At 43.1% G+C, this 19,123-nt stretch overlaps 2 protein-coding genes across 6 annotated transcripts in view; both read left to right on the top strand.

Moving 5' to 3' along the window:
• The window catches only part of elna (elastin a), a 139,199-nt gene extending 130,560 nt beyond the window's left edge, over positions 1-8,639 (top strand). For all 4 annotated transcript variants that reach the window (XM_037531044.1, XM_017691908.2, XM_037531046.1 and 1 more), the window contains 3 exons: positions 32-61; positions 721-774; positions 5,729-8,639. In XM_037531044.1, coding sequence (XP_037386941.1) covers positions 32-61; positions 721-774; positions 5,729-5,775 — 131 coding nt within the window. In that variant the 3' untranslated portion in view covers positions 5,776-8,639. The remainder of the gene's footprint in view (positions 1-31; positions 62-720; positions 775-5,728) is intronic.
• A 2,774-nt stretch (positions 8,640-11,413) lies between these two features.
• limk1a (LIM domain kinase 1a) overlaps positions 11,414-19,123 on the top strand; it is a 110,352-nt gene continuing 102,642 nt past the window's right edge. For both annotated transcript variants that reach the window (XM_017691903.2, XM_017691901.2), the window contains exon 1: positions 11,414-11,623. In XM_017691903.2, the coding sequence (XP_017547392.1) occupies positions 11,566-11,623 (58 nt within the window). In that variant the 5' untranslated portion in view covers positions 11,414-11,565. The remainder of the gene's footprint in view (positions 11,624-19,123) is intronic.

The following is a 19,123-nucleotide window of genomic DNA, read 5'->3' as shown; positions in this document are numbered from 1 at the left end:
TATTAAAGATAATCCTGTTTCTTTGTTGTAGGAGGATATGGAGTCCTGACACCACAGCAAGGTACACCATTTACTCATTACACTGTCATACCCGCAAACATGGTTAGTGGTATTATTATCTCAGGGTTTGCATAATATTTATATTTGATAAGGCCAGGTTTTTGGCCAAAGAGAGAAGCATCCTAGCATACGGTCTGAATAATTACCCAACACATCCTCCAGCTCTGCGTCTCAGTCGATTTAGTTTTGTAAATGTGATGGAAAAAAGTCATTAAAGCTGAGTTTGTGCCTCTGAATGAAATACAGGAGGCATAAAGATCTGCCTGCGCACCTGAAACATTGTATAGTAATAGTGAGTTTGTGCTGCAATAACACTAGATGTTGAACATTGCTGTGAGGATCTGATTGAGCATTAGTGAGGTCAGGTACTGATGTTGGATGATCAGTTCTAGATCACTCCAACTCATCCCAAAGGTGTTTAGGCTCTTCTAGCCCACGCTTGGCTTTGGTCATGGTGACCTGCCGTTGCTCCCAAGCATCCCATTTTTCCCAGTGCTTTTCTGCAGAGATTATACAAGCTGTGAGCACATTAAAGTAGCTGAACCCTCTCATTAGAAGGGCTGCCTGGATCCCTCTAGACATGTAGTGTAAGACTAATTGGAAGATGTTCCAAACATTTCATTAAAAAATCATCTTTGTCGAACTTTCACTTTCTTTCAGCTAAAGCAGCCAAATACGGAGCACTGCAGGGATTCCTGGGTGGAGGCTACAGAGGTACGGCTCTGGGGAGATCTAACACTTCCCAGCCCCCTTCCTGTCACTGAGCACGTCGTGTCTTTGAGAAGTCATTGGTGGCTGCATGGATGAGTTCTATTCCAGCGAGTGTCTGGAACACAGATTGCACTAATCCCTCCTGCATAATCACCACTCTCTATTCTGCTATCCTGCTTTTGCACCACAGAGATTCTGCAGTCTTTTGCATGCAGAGGATCTAAATATCCTGCATTTTTGTGCTTTCTTTGTATTTTATTTTATTCATACACAAATTCATTTTTGCATGATCATTTTTCAACATCTCTTTCCATAAAATCAAACAGGCTGTTTTTTACTGTACCTTTAATACACGTAAAGGAGTTCTGTTCTGATAAGCTAGTTTATATTGTGCATCATTCAAGAAGCAGTCCTAGGAGAATCATTAGAGCTGGGCGATATGACCAGAATGTCGTATTTTGATGCTTCTGGAAGTTTTCACACAAGTTTTATAACATCTGGGAAGTGGGAAAAGGCAAAGAAGTGAATATTTTATTATACAACAGTTAGTTTTGGCCACACAAGTCTCCAATGAAATGTCGTTGCTAAGCAACGACTTAGACAGTTGTAGGAGCCATTTGAATGGTTTTTTTACTGCTTACTTTGCCACAAACAGAAAACGGACAGTGTTAAGATCACATTTGACCAACAGCCGATTTGGTCCGACTCTGAAGACGAGACGACACTAAATTCCCAAACTGTCGTCACCACTGAGCAGCTTTTCAGTCGGCAGCTGTGACAGAAGAACAGCTGAACAACCTGGAATCAGCCAGAAATGAACCCAACACCATTCGTCAAACTAAACGGGCTGTAAGAAGCTTTACAGACCAGCTGGAACAAAACAACATTAATACTGATCTGGAGAAACTGACCAGACTGAGCTGAACCTGATATTGTGGCAGTTTTAAGACTCAGTCTGACCTGGTCAGACTCTGAAGATCAGACACGTTCGGCTGCTCAATGGTGATGACAGTTTGAGAATTTAGTGTAAGGAGTACAAACTGGAGTACAAACTTCCGGCTCTGCAAGGAGTGGGCGGAGCTCGTTACTCTGACGCAAGCTATAATTTGGCGGAAGGAACTGCGAACATTAAAACATATTAAACGCTGCGGTCACTGCCCAGTTTATTAATTTCTTACTTTATTTAACTGTTGTATAAAAGCAGTAGGACACTCGAGGAGTGTGTTATTGCCAATAACATCACGGCTGTGATGATCTACTCAGACGAAACCACAGCTGTGATGTTATTTCACGATAACACACTCCCTCTCGGGTTCTATTGCCTAAAGAAAAACTATTAGAAACTATGCTATAGTATAATATCTCACATATTGCCCTGGAATAAACTGAACAGGAGTCGTTGTGACCTCTTTTTAATGAAGCATGCTGTTCGTTTTTTAGGTATTGATGAAATCAAATGTTCTTCTCAGAAAAGCACATTGTGACATATTGCCTGCCCTACATAAACATTGATAGGCCTCTGTCAATGTGTTGCTTTTTGCAACCTCAGAAAAACAATGAATTGTTTCAATGCGCAGCATTTTCTAAAACTCTATTCAGTTCTCAGTAACGAATGCCAGACAATGTGTACAGTTGAAATGAATTTAAAGAGCCCATTTCATGATAAATCAAATTTTCTTCACTTATATTGAAATAAAGAGATTGAAGACAAATGTAAACAGTGATAAAAGTTCAGAAATCCAATGTTCCTGCAGTCCACAAATGGAAGCTAAGCTGGAACAGCATGCCAATTTAATTTCACTTAAATTCATGTTTGTGATTCATGTCACAAAAACCAGCACACTTAAAAATATCTACCTTTTCAGCCGACAGCAGTTTACCCCTGCCTACTCACACTGAAGTTACAAGGAGTGTTTCAGCAAGGACTGTTTTTTGAATGTGACAGCCAATCAGAGCAGAGCTCATTTACATACACCAGTCATAAAGGCACAGACACAAAAACAGCTTGTTTAATTTTAAGGCAGTGGTCAGCAGCTGGAGAAAGCATGGTAGATGTGGTTGGAACTAAACTCCTCTGGAAAGTGGATCTCCAGGACCAGAGTTGATGACCACTGCTCTACACTCTTAAAAAACATGGTTCTTCAAGGGTTCTTTAGTAAAGACAATTGTGCTATATAGAACAATGAACATTTAAGGCTAAAATGGTTCTTGTCATGGTGAAATGGTTCTTCAGGTTGGTGGAGAATGTACAACCCCAATTCCAGTGAAGTTTGGACGTTGTGTAAAACATAAATAAAAACAGAATACGATGATCTGCAAATCCTTTTCAACCAATATTCAACTGAATACACTACAAAGACGAGATATTTAATATTCAAATGGATAAACTTTATTGTTTTTTGCAAATATTCACTCATTTTGAATTTGATGCATGCAACACATTCCAAAGAAGGTGGGACAGGGGCAACAAAAGATGGAAAGTTGAGGAATGTTTAGGAGTTTGGAAAGTTTGGAGTGTGTCATGATTGGCTATAATGAGAGCATCTCTGAAAGGCTCAGTTGTTCACAAGCAAGGACGGGCGAAGTTCACCACTTTGTGAACAACTGCATAAGAAAATAGTCCAATAGTTTAAGAACAACGTTTCTCAATGTGCAGTTGAAAGGAATTTAGGGATTTCATCATCTACAGTCCATAATATCATCAAAAGATTCAGAGAATCTGGAGAAATCTCTGCAAGTAAGCAGCAAGGCAGAAAACCAGCACTGAACGCCCGTGACCTTCGACCCCTCAGGCGGCACTGCATTAAAAACCCACATCATTCTGTAACGGATATTCCCACATGGGCTCAGGAACACTTCGGAAAACCACTGTCAGTGAACACAGTTTGTCGCTCCATCTACAAGTGCAGGTTAAAACTCTGCCATGCGAAGCGAAGCCACATATCAACACCACCCAGAAACGCCGCCGGCTTCTCTGGGCCGAGCTCATCTGAGATGGACTGACGCAGAGTGGAAAAGTGTCCTGTGGTCTGACGCGTCCACATTTCACACTGTTTTTGGAAATCATGGACGTCGTGTCCTCCGGGCCAAAGAGGAAAAGGACTGCCTGGATTGTTACCAGCGCAAAGTTCAAAAGCCAGCATCTCTGATGGTGTGGGGTGGTGTTAGTGCCCATGGCAGGGGTAACTGGCACATCTGTGAAGGCACCATTAATGCTGGAAGGTACATACAGGTTTTGGAGCAACATCTGCTGCCATCCAAGCAGCGTCTTTTTCAGGGACGTCCTGCTTATTTCAGCAAGACGATGCCGAGCCACATTCTGCACGTGTTACAACAGCGTGGCTTCGTAGTAAAAGAGTGCGGGTACTAGACTGGCCTGCCTGCAGTCCAGACCGTCTCCCATTGAAAATGTGTGGCGCATTATGAAGCTCAAAATACGACAGCGGAGCCCCCGGACTGCTGAGCAGCTGAAGCTGTACATCAAGCAGGAATGGGAAAGAATTCCACCTACAAAGCTTCAACAATCAGTGTCCTCAGTTCCCACACGCTTATTGAGTGTTAAAAGGAAAGGTGATGTAACTCAGTGGGAAACACGCCCCTGTCCCAACTTCTCTGGAACGTGTTGCAGGCATCAAATTCATAATGAGTGAATATTTGCAAAAAACTATAAAGTTTATCCATTTAAACATTAAATATCTTGTGTTTGTAGTGGATTCAATTGAATATTATATACAGACATTAGTGAAAGAATGGGTCGCTCTCAGGAGCTCAGTGAATTCCAGCGTGGTACCGTGATCTGACGCCACCTGTGCAGCAAGTCCAGTCGTGAAATTTCCTCACTACTAAATATTCCACAGTCCACTGTCAGTGGGATTATAACAAAGTGGAAGTGATTGGGAACGACAGCAGCTCAGCCACAAAGTGGTCAGCCACGTAAAATGACAGAGCGGTCAGAGCATGCTGAGACGCATAGTGCGCAGAGGTCACCAAATTTCTGCAGAGTTAATTGCTACAGACCTCCAAACTTCATGTGGCCTTCAGATCAGCTCAAGAACAGCGTAGAGATCTTCATGGAATGGGTTTCCATGGCTGAGCAGCTGCATCCAAGCCTTACATCACCAAGCGCAATGCAAAGTGTGGAATACAGTGGAGTAAAGCGCCGCCACTGGACTCTAGAGCAGTGGAGACGTGTTCTCTGGAGTGACCAATCACGTTTCTCCATGTGGGAATCCGATGGATGAGTCTGGGTTTGGTGGTTGCCAGGAGACGGTACTTGTCTGACTGCATTGTGCCAAGTGCAAAGTTTGGTGGAGGGGGGATCATGGTGTGGGGGTGTTTTTCAGGAGTTGGGCTCGGCCCCTTATTCCACTGAAAGGAGCTCTTAAAGCTTCAGCACCAAGAGATTTTGGACAATTTCATCCTCCCAACTTTGTGGGAACAGTTTGGGGACGGCCTCTTCCTGTTCCAACATGACTGCCCACCAGTGCACAAAGCAAGGTCCACAAAGCCATATGGATGAGCGAATTTGGTGTGGAAAACTCCCATAAGCACACTCCTAACCCTTGTGGAAAGCCTTCCCAGAAGAGCTGAAGCTGTTATAGCTGCAAAGGGTGCGCCGACATCATGTTAAACCCTATGGATTAAGAATGGGATGTCACTCAAGTTCATATGTGTGTGAAGCCAGACGAGCGAATACTTTTGGCAATATAGTATAAATGGTCACATAGAAATGAACTATGATTCACAAATGTTAGAAGTGGACCTCCGAGTCCAAAATAAAAGAGAACTCCAGAACATGGGCCCTTTAAGAACCATCCATTAGCTGCTCATTACGGCTAGACCAGGACTGAGCAATAACCGAGGCCAAGCAGGTAAAGTGTGCAGGCTTTAAAGGCTTTACTGTGCAACCTGTCATAGATTTAGTGGTGCAGCTTTTAACTGCGCTGTTGTTTTGCAGGCGGAGTTGGATGCCAAGGCAAATACTGCGGCAGGAGAAGAAAATGAGCGATCTCTTGAGATGTGAAGTGACCTCAAGAAACAATGGTGCTACTGCATGATCTAGAATGTACATTTGATATGCAAAGAAATCCCATCATGTACAAATATGTTTTATACCTACAGGAAATATTTTTGAAACGACTCCAAGGCAAAAAAAAGCCCAGAAAGATGGAGAGAGAGAGAGAGAGAGAGAGAGAGATGCTGTTTGAGTGATGATGTAGATCAAAACTGCAGTCGATCATGTGACATGTTCCAACATGTTGCTGTGTCTTTTTGTAGGTTTGGTTTTCTAAGAATTCTTTTAGATACAATTTAAAATACTACCCATAATATTTCCGCAGTGGAGATATTTGGCAGACCAAAGGCCAAATACCATAGAAGCGTTTGCATTTAACATCCGGCACTTTTTTATTCTGTGTAATAAATGTGCGTAAATATGAAAAGGATCTGTTTCCTCTGGGAATTGCCCAACATGTGCAATTTCAAAATGCTATTTTAATCCTAAGATATTGGCTCTTTGTTGGATTTGGGGTTTTGATGCTATTTCTAACATGAAGTGGAAGCACCACTCTGTCCAGTTCAAGAGGTCAGCTCTGTTTCAGTGCCTTTTCTAACATGTTCTTGCCGAATTCTGCTCGGCTAGGTTAGCTTCAGCGAGCCAATTACCCAGCTAGAAAAAACAGCACAGACCATCAATGCGTGACTGATGACCAACAAAACCGGCTTGTGTTGTGTTTTGGAAGCTGATATGCAGGTCAACCAGTATGACCGTGCTGGGTGACCAGCCAAATCAGCACCAGACCAGCATAAACCAGCATAAACCAGCTTAGACCTTAGCTTAGATGTAATGGTATGCAATCTCTGTAAAAGTTATTTTTGAGAAATCTGAATATAACATTTTTGTTTTTGCTAGCAGTGTAGCCGTTAGCCTGCTAACTAGCAAGCTAGCAGAGTAATGCAGTTGTATAAGCAGCCATGTAGTAGTTTGCTACTAGCTTTTGGTCTGAACTTAGCAAACTGAATGTAATAGCTTTGAAATATTAAGTATTTTCATGTGTCTTATCGTTAGGGCTTATAAACAGCTTCGCGTGCCGCTTTTGGAAAAGGTAAAGCTACTCTGAGAGCTCTCGGAGCTAACTTCACAAGCTATTACAGCAATGAAACGTTCTTTAAGGTGGTGCTGGGGATTCCCCTTCGACGAGGACACATTAGAACGAGGATTGAAACAGGCGGAATGAGTCCAGCCTCAGATTTACACTCTTTAATTTTATCTTTTAATTTTAATTTTATTTTATCCAAGCAGTTTCTTCAATCTCAACCTAAGCATGGCTACTAAAACAGACACTAGATCATCTCCCACGCACATGGATAAGACCATAAATAGGCACGTTTTAGCAACAAAACCCCAAATATAAGAAAGTTACGCAAACGGCCTTGAAACTGACCTCACCCACCTCGACCACCTCGGCCTTCGTTCTTGCTGACGCTGTCAAGTATGAAGAGCTGCTGTGCTCTGATTATCTTGACAGCAGGCAAAGGTGGATGAAAGGTTTTAGGGCTTTCCCAGAAAACAGGTCCTCTTTTGCGCACTTTTGACACAACGTGCGGTCTTGTGCAAAAGTTTTGGCACCCCCGGTCAGGTTTTTTTTTTGTATACGTACAAAGTTTACAGGGAAGAAGTTCTGCCAATTTTAATTCACGCTCACTGTTTCTTTGCTGAGTTCACCAAAAAATAAACCACACACTGAGGCTTGTGCTTTTGCTCATGCGGCTTTCTGCGGTTTTATGTGGCTTCAATTTGAGTTTGACATTGAAAATTAGGAAGCGTTTCAAATATAAAACCGCTGGTGCAAACATTTGAACTAAGGTTCTGTTTCATGTTCTCCAGTGTGTTCAATTTAGCTCCTAAGTAGAGATCGTGCATGGAAAACAGCAGAAATATGCCGTATGTAAGTGCACTCCCTCCACAGCGTTCCTTAAAATATTTGCAATTAGAAAATAAACAGAAAATGCAGTTTGACTGGGGTGTTTAATCTTTTGTATGAGGCTGCACGTGGGGTAAAAATGATAGTTGATGAGAACCTGGAAAAAAAACGTAAATAAACACTCACGTTGTCCCGAAAGTCGGGAACCAGGTGTTTTTGTTGCTCGATGCAGAAAGTTTCTGTAACCGTTTGTTTGAATTAGCTCTTATATATCATATGCTTACAGTATGTTGGATCATTTAACAGCAGGTTAATTTGCTTAGTTGTTGTTCTGTTTGCACCATTCGAACTTGACTTTTCTACATTATTACCAAGTTTGTACACATGATATGACAATAACTATTGTTTTTGTTTTTATTTTGCTTTCAGTAGCTTATGCATTTTAGTCACTGTGGAAATTTGTAATACTGTATAAGATTTTTTTTTTTTAAAGATGTGAGCAGCGTGTGCGAGAGCGAGTGTGCGCGAGTGTGTGAGTGATTTTCACCCCCCGGAGTGTGCTGATGGTGCGCGTATGAGTGTATTTTATCTAATTGACTGAGCTTCTCTGTGTAAGCCTCACTAGCCAATGTATTACCCATGCAATATTAAATGAGCTGTCCTCAGTAAATCATTTCTCACCATGTTGGTAAACCGTACTGTTTGGAGATTCATCTGAAAACGACACTTTAACTGAGCTCTTCCTACCTGGTGCTGTATTTGAACTGCCTGTGAGCCCGACCAGGTCTTACAATGTCTGTTGTGCCGTGGGATTTCCATCTTATTTAATATAAGGGGTGGGGGTACTGCACTTTTTCCACGATGCACATCTGACTTTGTTCCCCGGAGAACCCGGCTTTTTAACTGCTTCAGTGAAAATGAAATAAAAACGTTTCTAAAAGGAAACCCGCCCACCTTCTTGCTTCATTTCAAAGCAGCTAAAATGTTGAATATCTAAACGGTCAGAATTTAGGCCAAGATGTGGCATAAAGGGGAATTCCATCAAATTTCTGTATAATTAAATGGTTAAGATGTAAATAAGGTCTTCACAGTGGTGGTGATACAAACGGCTGCCGTCTGAGATTTGTTTGATTTTTTTATGGCTTTGAAAGCACATTTTTCAGATTTTCCACTGTTTCATCATCATCAACGTTCCATATAAACTCAGAAGACTCGTGTAGGTTCTCTGGTGGTTCTGGATAGTAAATAAAATGTCTATATCTGTGTTGTAGTCATGGCGACCCCTGGTTCCCATCACCGCCACTGTAAAGACGTCTGAGTCTCTACAATCAACCGATTCAAATCAAACCACAAGTGGTTTATATACTATTTTACCTCCATGTATGATTAGAAAATCTCAAAACTACCATTTAACAGCGACTCAGACGTCAGGCAGTGAATTCACAACCATTTCATGTAGGAACTTTCTGAGGGAGCTTTTAGAGGTGGACGTCTGGTTCCTATCACCACCACTGTGAGCAGTTCTGACTCTAAGTTTCTCTAGAACAGAGCGTTTCATGCCAAACTGCTCTGAACGACTCCGTTTACATCTCAGCTGCTTAATAATGCTGAACTTTTTTCTGGAATTCCGCTTTAATCGCTGCACAAAGACAGTATCAACTGGAATGCTGGAATACTGAAAGATATCTCAAGTTTTAAAAAAATATATGTTTTTTTTTATCATCCTGACGTATATCTGTCAGGATGAGCAGCTCAAGAGACAGAGGTGTTACCTGGGTCTGCATTAGCTTAGCCACCTACAGGTTGGCTAACATGGTTAATTTCATGCCCCATGCTAAATATTCCATAACAATAACATGAATAATAAGAGTTTCTGATGCTGCACGGCATCTGTAATTAACCAAAATGTCTAAATGTTTATCCTCTGCACTTTTGGCCATGAGTCTAAAAACATGCTAAGATTTGCAAAGATCTTGGCATTTTTTAAGCCCAAAAAAGTGTTTTTTACTGATGAAAACATCTTTACGCTCAAAGATGAGCACAAACCTCCATTTGTCCACACAGAAAACTAAAACAATTGGCCAGCATGGATGTTTGTTTACAATCAACGTATAATAAGCCAACAAGCTATAATAAACTACCAACTAACTGACAATAACTGAGGCTGGTCATTACACTGGATTATACACTACATGTCCAGACCCTCTAGTGAGGGCTGCTTTAAGGGTCACCCATTACTGACAGCGCGCTGACCAATACGTTTTAAGAGGTGAAATTGACGTGTGAACTGCCAGTAGATGAGTTAGACCAATCAGAAGCAGTGTGGCATCACAGGTTCACAGTGTTGTTTATTCTCAGTTGTGTAGATGGGATGATGAAAGCTCTGTAGACACCATCTGAATTTAAACATGAACAACTTTATTTCAAATTAAAGATGGAGCTTAAAGCCCTTGTTGCAGAGACCCAGAAGCCGATGTGGAATCTGCCCCAAGTCCAAGATGCTTCAGCCTCTTAAACAAAATCTACGCACACGCATAACTCAAAATCCATACATTAACATGTGAAAACATCTGGAAAGGCTTCTTCTTACAGCTGACAAGGCAGCTAGGCAGCAAGGCAGCTAGGGCCTCAACTCTCCCTTCAACATATACATTCACACCAGAAAACATCTTATGTTATGGCTTACATCTGATTTCTGTTATTATGGCCTCAGCTTATTCTAAAGCGAGGGACCCATCTCTCTCCTGGGACCCGAGCTCGGGCTTCGTCGACACACATAGAGCCTTCTCTTTTCAACCAGGGCTCCGTTGAAACGTACTTTCAGACAGCAAACAGCTACATGTATATTAGAGCCCAATATCATAGCAATATCATATATAACATTTTCCCAAGCCTGACACACTTCAATAGCCTCATGGAACTGGCAGTGGGGTACACTATATTCAACCAATCAGGAAAAAGTGCATGTTTTGGTGTTCTTGGCCAAAAAAAAACAGCTTAATTTAAATGATTTAAAATAAATAAATAATTGCAATCACAGTCACAGTACTGGTCAAAAACAGACCAGCTCTGTTTTCATAGGTCACCATGTCCAATGCCAAGCGTGGGCTAGAGGGGTATAGAGGCCCCCAGCATTGGGCTGTGGAGCAGCGGAACTGTGCTCTCTGAAGTGATGGAGCTCCATCCAATACTTTTGGGATGAACTGGAGTGACCCAGAGCTGACCGACCATCAGTACCTGACCTCACTAATATATATATACATATATATATATATACACACATATAATAGTGAGGTCAGGTACTCATGGTCGGTCAGCTCTGGGTCACTCCAGTTCATCCCAAAAGTATTGGATGGATTGGGTGTATATATATATAAACTGCGCAGAGCTCAATCTGCTTCCCAGGCACTTTCCAGGGAACATATTTAGTTGGCCAACTCGAAGCTCCCTGCGTTGTTGTTTTCCCACCCGTATTCCTACAAGCCCTGCTAGCCCCACCCCCTGCGCTAGGATTGGACGAGGAAAGTAAGTATAAATTTCGAACCAATTACAGCGCAGGAGGGGGGTCAAACTAGCCAATCATAGCAGCAGTGCTTCTTATTTTGACCCTCCACCCAATCCCATCCAGCCTTTCCAGCTCCAGCTCTTAGGCTGGTCTTGTCGGGAATCGGGTGGGAAAAGAAACCCGCTCCCCTCGCAGCTCCGCTGGTGTGCTGCAGAATCGGCCCTGAGCTCTTCGGGAAGCGCAGCGTCTCCACCGGCGGCGGCTCTCTTCAGGAGAGCGGAGTTAGCGGAACCGGACTGGAACCACACGTTCGCCTCGCCGTCTCTGCTCGCCAGGCTCTCTGCGGAGCTCCCACTCGGAGGGTGAATGAGGTTTATGCTGCTGTGTTGCACCTGGAAGGACGAGCGCATGGGAGAGGACGAAGGTTGGTATCAGTGCCCTTACAGAGCGGCGCTGCCCCCTCAGCGCTGCCCGGAGAGGCTCACTGCAGGGCGGGTCACTCACAGCGTTCCGGCCTGCGCCGCTCTGAGGAGCCGGAGCTCCGTGTGGAATTAGCGATTGTAGTTTTGGGGTTTGGTCAGTCAGGAAGCACCGCCGCATCACTACAGCCTGAATATCACACAGGGCGCTCAGCACTGACCGGCCACCTGCGCACTGACCGGCCACCTGCGCACTGACCAGCTGTGGTTGTTTATTCTGTCGCGTCTGACTTTTTCTATTTAATCTTTCCTTCTTCGTTACTTTTTGCTTTCTGTCCTGCTTTCTTTTTTCCTTTATTTGTCACCTCTTTCTTTTATTTTCTCCTTGTTATTCTTTCTTTTTTCATTCTTTAGCAGTTTCTTACTGTCTTTCCTACTTTTCGTCATTTCTTACCTTCTGTCCATTTTTTCCTTTATTGTTATTTATTTCTCTCCTACTTTTGACTCTCTCTCTCTCTCCTTCTATCTCCCTCTCTCCCATCTCTCTCTCTCTCTCTCTCTCTCTCTCTCCTTCTATCTCCCTCTCTCCCATCTCTCTCTCTCTCTCTCTCTCTCTCTCTCTCTCTCTCTCTCTCTCTCTCTCCCATCTCTCTCTCTCTCCTTCTATCTCTCTCTCTCTTTTTCTCTCTCTCCCCCCTCTCTCTCTCCTTCTATCTCTCTTTCTTTCTATCTCTCTCTCTCTCTTTTTCTCTCTCTCCCCCTTCTCTTTCTCTCCCCTCTCATCCTTTCTCTCTCTTTTTCTCTCTCTCCCCCCTCTTTCCCCCCTCTCTCCTTCTATCTCCCTCTCTTTCTTTCTATCTCTCTCTTTTTTCTCTCTCTCCCCCTTCTCTTTCTCTCCCCTCTCTTTCTTTCTCTCTCTCTCTCTTTTTCTCTCTGCCCCCCCTCTTTCTCCCCCCCTCTCTCTCCTTCTATCTCCCTCTCTCTCTTTCTTTCTATCTCTCTCTTTCTTTCTCTCTCTTTCTCTCTCCTTTTCTCTCTCTCCCCCTCTCTTTCTCTCTCCCCCTTCTCTTTCTCTCTCTCCCCCTCTCTCTCTCCTTCTATCTCCCTCTCTCTCTTTCTTTCTATCTCTCTCTCTTTTTTCTCTCTCTCCCCCTTCTCTTTCTCTCCCCTCTCTTTCTTTCTCTCTCTCTCTCTTTTTCTCTCTCTCCCCTCTCTCCCCCCCACTCTCTCTCCTTCTATCTCCCTCTCTTTCTCTCTCTCTCTCTCTCTCTCTCTCCCCCCTCTTTCTCTCTCTCCCCCTCTCTCTTTCTCTCTCTTTTTTCTCTCTCTCCCCCTCTCTCTTTCTCTCTCTTTTTTCTCTCTCTCCCCCTCTCTCTTTCTCTCTCTCTCTTTTTTCTCTCTCTCCCCCTCTCTCTTTCTCTCTCTCTCTTTTTTTCTCTCTCCCCCCTCTTTCTCCCCCCCCCTCTCCCCACTTCATTAACATTGTAGAGGTTCTGCAAGGAGCTGCAGGTCTGTTTAGATCCTCTCCAGCACTTTAAAGATTAATGGACAGTGTTCTGTGTTCTGAGCGAGTCACAGTGAGATGGAGGTAATCAGGAACATTTATTTTAGTGTGGTGTACTCAGACTTTGTCTAGTCCAGTTACTCTCTTGGTTCTGTGAGGACGAGGGTCGCAGGGCAGACTGTGTGGAATGGACGTCCTTATTATGAGCTGAAAAAAAGAGGCAGCATCTGTCTGCAGAACCTGCATGGACGATGGTGAACAGGGCTGTCCATCCTCTGACTGACCGCTCAGTTAAACTCAGCACAAACAGTTTTTAGAGCTGCTCCTCAATGCTGAGTTCACTGTTTAATGCCTTTAGGGAGTGTCCTGCTATCTCTACCCAGTCAGGCGAGTCCAGGAAACTGCAGCAAATCTGGAAATGTACTTCAAAGTGTCTTCATCAGCGTCAGGCTCACAATACATGACCTGCATTCGCTCACATCAAACAGCGGACTACAGTGGTCAGACATAAAATTAAAGGGCAATTCCACTAATATTACAGAATTTCTCCGAAATTTACTCGTTGAGATGTAAACAGAGTCGCTCAGAGTAGTTTGGTGAGACACGGTTGGTTCTTCAAGGGTTCTTTAGTTAAGACGGTGGTTGTATACACAACCATGAACACTCAAAGAGCCATTTCATGTTTAAATAGTTCTTTGCCTGGTAAAATGGTTCTTCTGTATTCAAATGATCAAGTTTTCTAAATATCAGCACGTAGAACCAGAGCTTTCTGTGAGGTGCTGTGTTTCCTGTCACTGTGTTGAAGATGCACGAGGCTTCTTTTCATTAGCCACGTTTACATGCAGCCTAAAAATCCGTTAATAATCTGACTATTAGCTCAGTCGGAACAGAATACGTCCATGTAAACTCTTCAGTCGGAATAGTCTAGTCCGATTGAGGCCATTCGGAATACAATTTCTATCCAATTGAACGAGGTGGGGAATCCTGTAAAAAATAATAAATAGTTAAATAGAAATATAATAGCTGTGTAAATGCCTGTATCCAATTACATTCCCTATCGGAATGTGCAAGTACATTCTGCACTTATGCATCACGTCATAGCGAAAGCACAGAACTCATAAACCAGCTCTGGCAAAAGTTTATAACGTTCCACATGGCGGAGCAGGAAGTTTATGCTCTGATCTTTAAAAGACAGAAGTGGGACGGATGTCCAGCTTATGTGTCTCAGAGCACGACGTCTTCCTCTCGGCCTTCTTTAATAAGGACGTGTGAAGGACGTTTTCCTGACGTCTGACATCAGCAGTTAAAAACACAAGCACTGCTCACTGCTGCTCATCTCACTCTGACTGGACCTCAAGTGATGCTGGTTGTCATGGTAACATTTACTCTAAGTGGTTCTCCACGTATGTGCGTCATTTTGGATTGGATTACTTGTAGGAAGCAGGTAAACTAAGATTTTCCATCAGATTGTTGAATAGAATGGGCGTATAAACACCTCAGTTGTAATCTGTAATCGGATTGGATTCAGTCTGATTGGCAAAAATCTAATGTAAACACAGCCAGTGTTGGATTTCTCAGAGTAGCTTGGATCAGTAAAAAATAATCAAATTATGTAGAAGTAAGTATAAAACATGTCTAATGTATTAAGTATTTGCCTTACAAGTGTTTACTTGTTCAAAGAATATAATACTTTTAGAGAAGTGTTCTTCACATAGCAAATAAGTGCAATGTTTGCACGACTAGAAGCAGAAGAGCAGATTAAACAGCATAAATAGCCATTTTTGTTTGCCCTTAAAGGGTTAATATTTCCTGAACTGCTGAATCTGCTCTGATAAGTTAGTGCTGTGAGACTCGCGAAGCTGCAGCTGCTTTAGTTTCTCTCCTGAATATTTACTGTCTGTTGATATTAAATTCAGGTCTTTTGAAATATGAGGCTCATTTGCTGTGGCTCTCCATGAAAAAGTTCAAATTTCCATCAAAGTCTTTGGCTCTCAGTGTTAGTTTGAGCTTTATGGCTGCAGTTTGGTCTAAAGGTGGGCCAGTAAATGAAGCTGCAGGTCTGGACAGAGAAGAAAGGCTCTTAAGCTTTAGCTAATTTCGCTACCACCAGAGAACTTGCAGCAAGGAGAACTACAGCTCTGCAGTGTCTTCCTGGTTTCTCAAACACTAGAGGGCGCTCCCAACTGAGTCCAAAGTTAATGGGTTAAGATTGAGCATTTAAGCAAAATTTAAGCAAAAAATTTAAGCAATCAGCGTTCAGTAGCAGTAACGCTAACCAGTCGACTCTCAGTATCAGTAATGCTAACCAATCAGCACTCAGTAGCAGTAATGCTAGACACAGTCAGTGCACAGTAGCAGTAATGCTAACCATTCAGCACTCAATAGCAGTAACGCTAACCAATCAGCATCCAGTAGCAGTAATGCTAACCAGTCGACTCTCAGTAGCAGTAATGCCAAGCAATCAGCATTCAGTAGCAGTAATGCTAGACAGTCAGTGCTCAGTATCAGTAATGCTAACCAATCAACTCTCAGTAGCAGTAATGCTAGACAGTCAGTGCTCAGTATCAGTAATGCTAACCAATCAACTCTCAGTAGCAGTAATGCTAACCAATCAGCGTTCAGTAGCAGTAACGCTAACCAGTCGACTCTCAGTATCAGTAATGCTAACCAATCAGCACTCAATAGCAGTAACGCTAACCAATCAGCATCCAGTAGCAGTAATGCTAACCAATCAGCGTTCAGTAGCAGTAACGCTAACCAGTCGACTCTCAGTATCAGTAATGCTAACCAATCAGCACTCAATAGCAGTAACGCTAACCAATCAGCATCCAGTAGCAGTAATGCTAACCAGTCGACTCTCAGTAGCAGTAACGCTAACCAGTCGACTCTCAGTATCAGTAATGCTAACCAATCAGCACTCAATAGCAGTAACGCTAACCAATCAGCATCCAGTAGCAGTAATGCTAACCAGTCGACTCTCAGTAGCAGTAATGCCAAGCAATCAGCATTCAGTAGCAGTAATGCTAGACAGTCAGTGCTCAGTATCAGTAATGCTAACCAATCAGCTCTCAGTAGCAGTCATGCTAACCAATCAGCACTCAGTACCAGTAACGTTAACCAATCAGCACTCAGTAGCAGTCATGCTGACCAATCAGCACTCAGTAGCAGTAAAGCCCACCTGCTGTTTGCTTAAAATAAAGGAAACATTCTCTGCTTTTTTAGTGAAATCCATCCTTCTACTTTCTAAAATTAAAGGAAAGTTCTAGGCGAGTGATTAGGGAATATTTTAACTGTTAATTTTTAGCCATTGAGCTCCATTCATTCCCCTTCATTGAAGACTCACTCGTGGGCGCCCTCTGCTGTTTAGCAGGCCTGTTTTAGATATAACGGGGAAAATAGGAAGTGGCCAGACTTTTCATAAACTGGCTCTGTTGGCTTACAACACACTCTAAAACTGAAGCCACAGGCCAATTAAAATCTGTCTGTGAGCCACATTTAACCCTAGAGCTGGACTTTGGACAGCTCGGTTCTGTTGTACACAACCTTGACATCATAACAACAGCAGAACCCTTTTTGGTGCTGTATAGAACCATATACAACACATTCTACATCAATCTGTGGAACCATTTAATCATGAAAAGAACCATTTAAGCATGAAATAGTAAAGGCTCTAATAAAGAACCCTTGAGGAACCATCTTTTTTAAGGGTGTTGGCTTTTGTGAGCAGTGCTCTCAGATTAATCTGTTAACAGCTCAAGGGTTTTTGTGCCGCAGTGATACAGAGTTCAGTGACTGAGTTGGTCGTATCCGTGTTATATCATGGATTTTACAACGGATTAGAACACGGCTCAGCCAATCAGATTTTATGACTGGAACACTGAACCTGTTTTTCTCACGATGATCCTGAGACATACAGTATATTGCCAAAAGTATTTGGTCGTCTGGCTTCACACGCATATAAATTTGATTGACATCCCATTCTTAATCAATAGGGTTTAATATGATGTCGGCACACCCTTTGCAGCTATAACAGCTTGAACTCTTCTGGGAAGGCTTTCCACAAGGGTTAGGAGTGTTTATGGGAATTTTTGACCGTTCTTCCAGAAGCGCATTTGTGAGGTCAGACACTGATGTTGGACGAGAAGGCCTGGCTCACAGTGTCCGCTCTAATTTATCCCAAAGGTGTTCTGTCACGTTGAGGTCAGGACTCTGTGCAGGCCAGTCAAGTTCTTCCACACCAAACTGGCTCATCCGTGTCTTTGTGGACCTGCTTTTTGCACTGGTGCACAGTCATGCTGGAACAGGAAGGGGCCGTCCCCCAACTGTTCCCACAAAGTTGGGAGCATGAAATTGTCCAAAATCTCTTGGTGCTGAAGCTTTAAGAGTTCCTTTCACTGGAACTAAGGGGCCGAGCCCAACTCCTGAAAAACAACCCCACACCATGATCCCCCCTCCACCAAACTTTACACTCAGCACAATGCAGTCAGACCGTCTCCTGGCAACTGCCAAACCCAGACTTGTCCATGGGATTGCCAGACGGAGAAGCGTGATTGGTCACTCCAGAGAACACGTCTCCACTACTCTAGAGTCCAGTGGCGGCTCTTTACACCACTGCATTCCATGCTTTGTACTGTGCTTAGTGCCATCCTGTCATGGTACCTTGCACAGGTGGCGTCCTATCAAGGTACCATGCTGGAATTCACTGAGCTCCTGAGAGCGACCCATTTCACTGATGTCTGTAGAAGCAGTCTGCAGGCCTAGGGGCTCGGCTTTATACACCTGTGGCCTTGGAAGTGACTGGAACACCTGAATTCAATGATTTGGATGGGTCAGTGAGGACTTTTGAAAATATTATATATTTCTGATAAAGAACTCAGTTTTTAGGCTTCCATTTACATTTACAGAAGCATTTTTATTTAAAATTATCTAACAATCCCCCTCAATCAATCCTTGTATTTTGTGCAGAGGACCAGGCTTCATCACTGCATTAACAGTTTAATCGAATTGTTCTGGAGTCTCTTTTAGCGGCTATCTGTTCATCACAGCAAGGAAGCGGAGCTTCCGAGCAGCCCTGCTAAGCCACACTGCTGCATGGGTAGGGGTGGGCAACACAACATTTATGTTGCTGTTGTTGTTGTTGTTGTTGTTGTTGTGGTACATCACAATCCTATTTTCTGAGTGTATAATGAGTATCAGTACTTCTGGAACATGCAGCATGTGAGACTGATACAGATCAGGGGTGCGCATGAGCTCTCCAGCATCCAGGTAGCTAATCGAGGTGTCAGTATTTGAATAGATAACATCCTCAAAACTGGGACAAAGTGTCCCAGGGCCATATTGTTGACATACCGTCAGCACAGTATGTAAGAGCAGGCAGTGCCGGCTTTGGCTTCCATATAAAGATATCAAGGAAAGTCCGTTTGATTGGAGGCACTGATCCATACAAAATCAAGGTTATCTTTGAGTTGCCATAACATAACATGAGATAACATATCCAGAGATTGAAATTTTTAAATGCTGCATCAGTGGAAACATCACAGGATATAAAAGCACACAAATCATCAGAATAACATCATTATTTGATCCATGCATCAGTGATATTCTGTCTTCGCCATCACTAAACCATCAAATGCCACAGTGGCTGCAAAACTGAGTAACTACCATGGTGTTAGGTTAAGCTGCATGAGTCCTGCTAACATTCTGGCATTAGTGGCATTCATTGTCGAGCTAAAGCAGAAGAGATCTGGACATAAACAATGAGACTGCATAAGTCAGTTATCAGAGAGTGTCAATTGTGAACACCTCTCAACACTCGGAAGCGACCAAAGTTGTAGAATTCGTCCTTCTCCAAACTGTCTACCTGAGACACAATGATGATTCTGCTGTTTATTCTCTGTAGTGAGCATGTCTCCTTGGCTGGCTCAGCTCTTCAGTCTCTTTCCTGCTCACGAGCTCACAGTGTTGAGTTTTACGTTTCTGCTGTTGTCTCAGCCATGAATCA

The sequence above is a fragment of the Pygocentrus nattereri genome, chromosome 19 (genome assembly GCF_015220715.1).
Source record: "Pygocentrus nattereri isolate fPygNat1 chromosome 19, fPygNat1.pri, whole genome shotgun sequence".
Taxonomy (NCBI): domain Eukaryota; kingdom Metazoa; phylum Chordata; class Actinopteri; order Characiformes; family Serrasalmidae; genus Pygocentrus; species Pygocentrus nattereri.
This window is presented reverse-complemented; position numbering and strand designations above follow the sequence as displayed.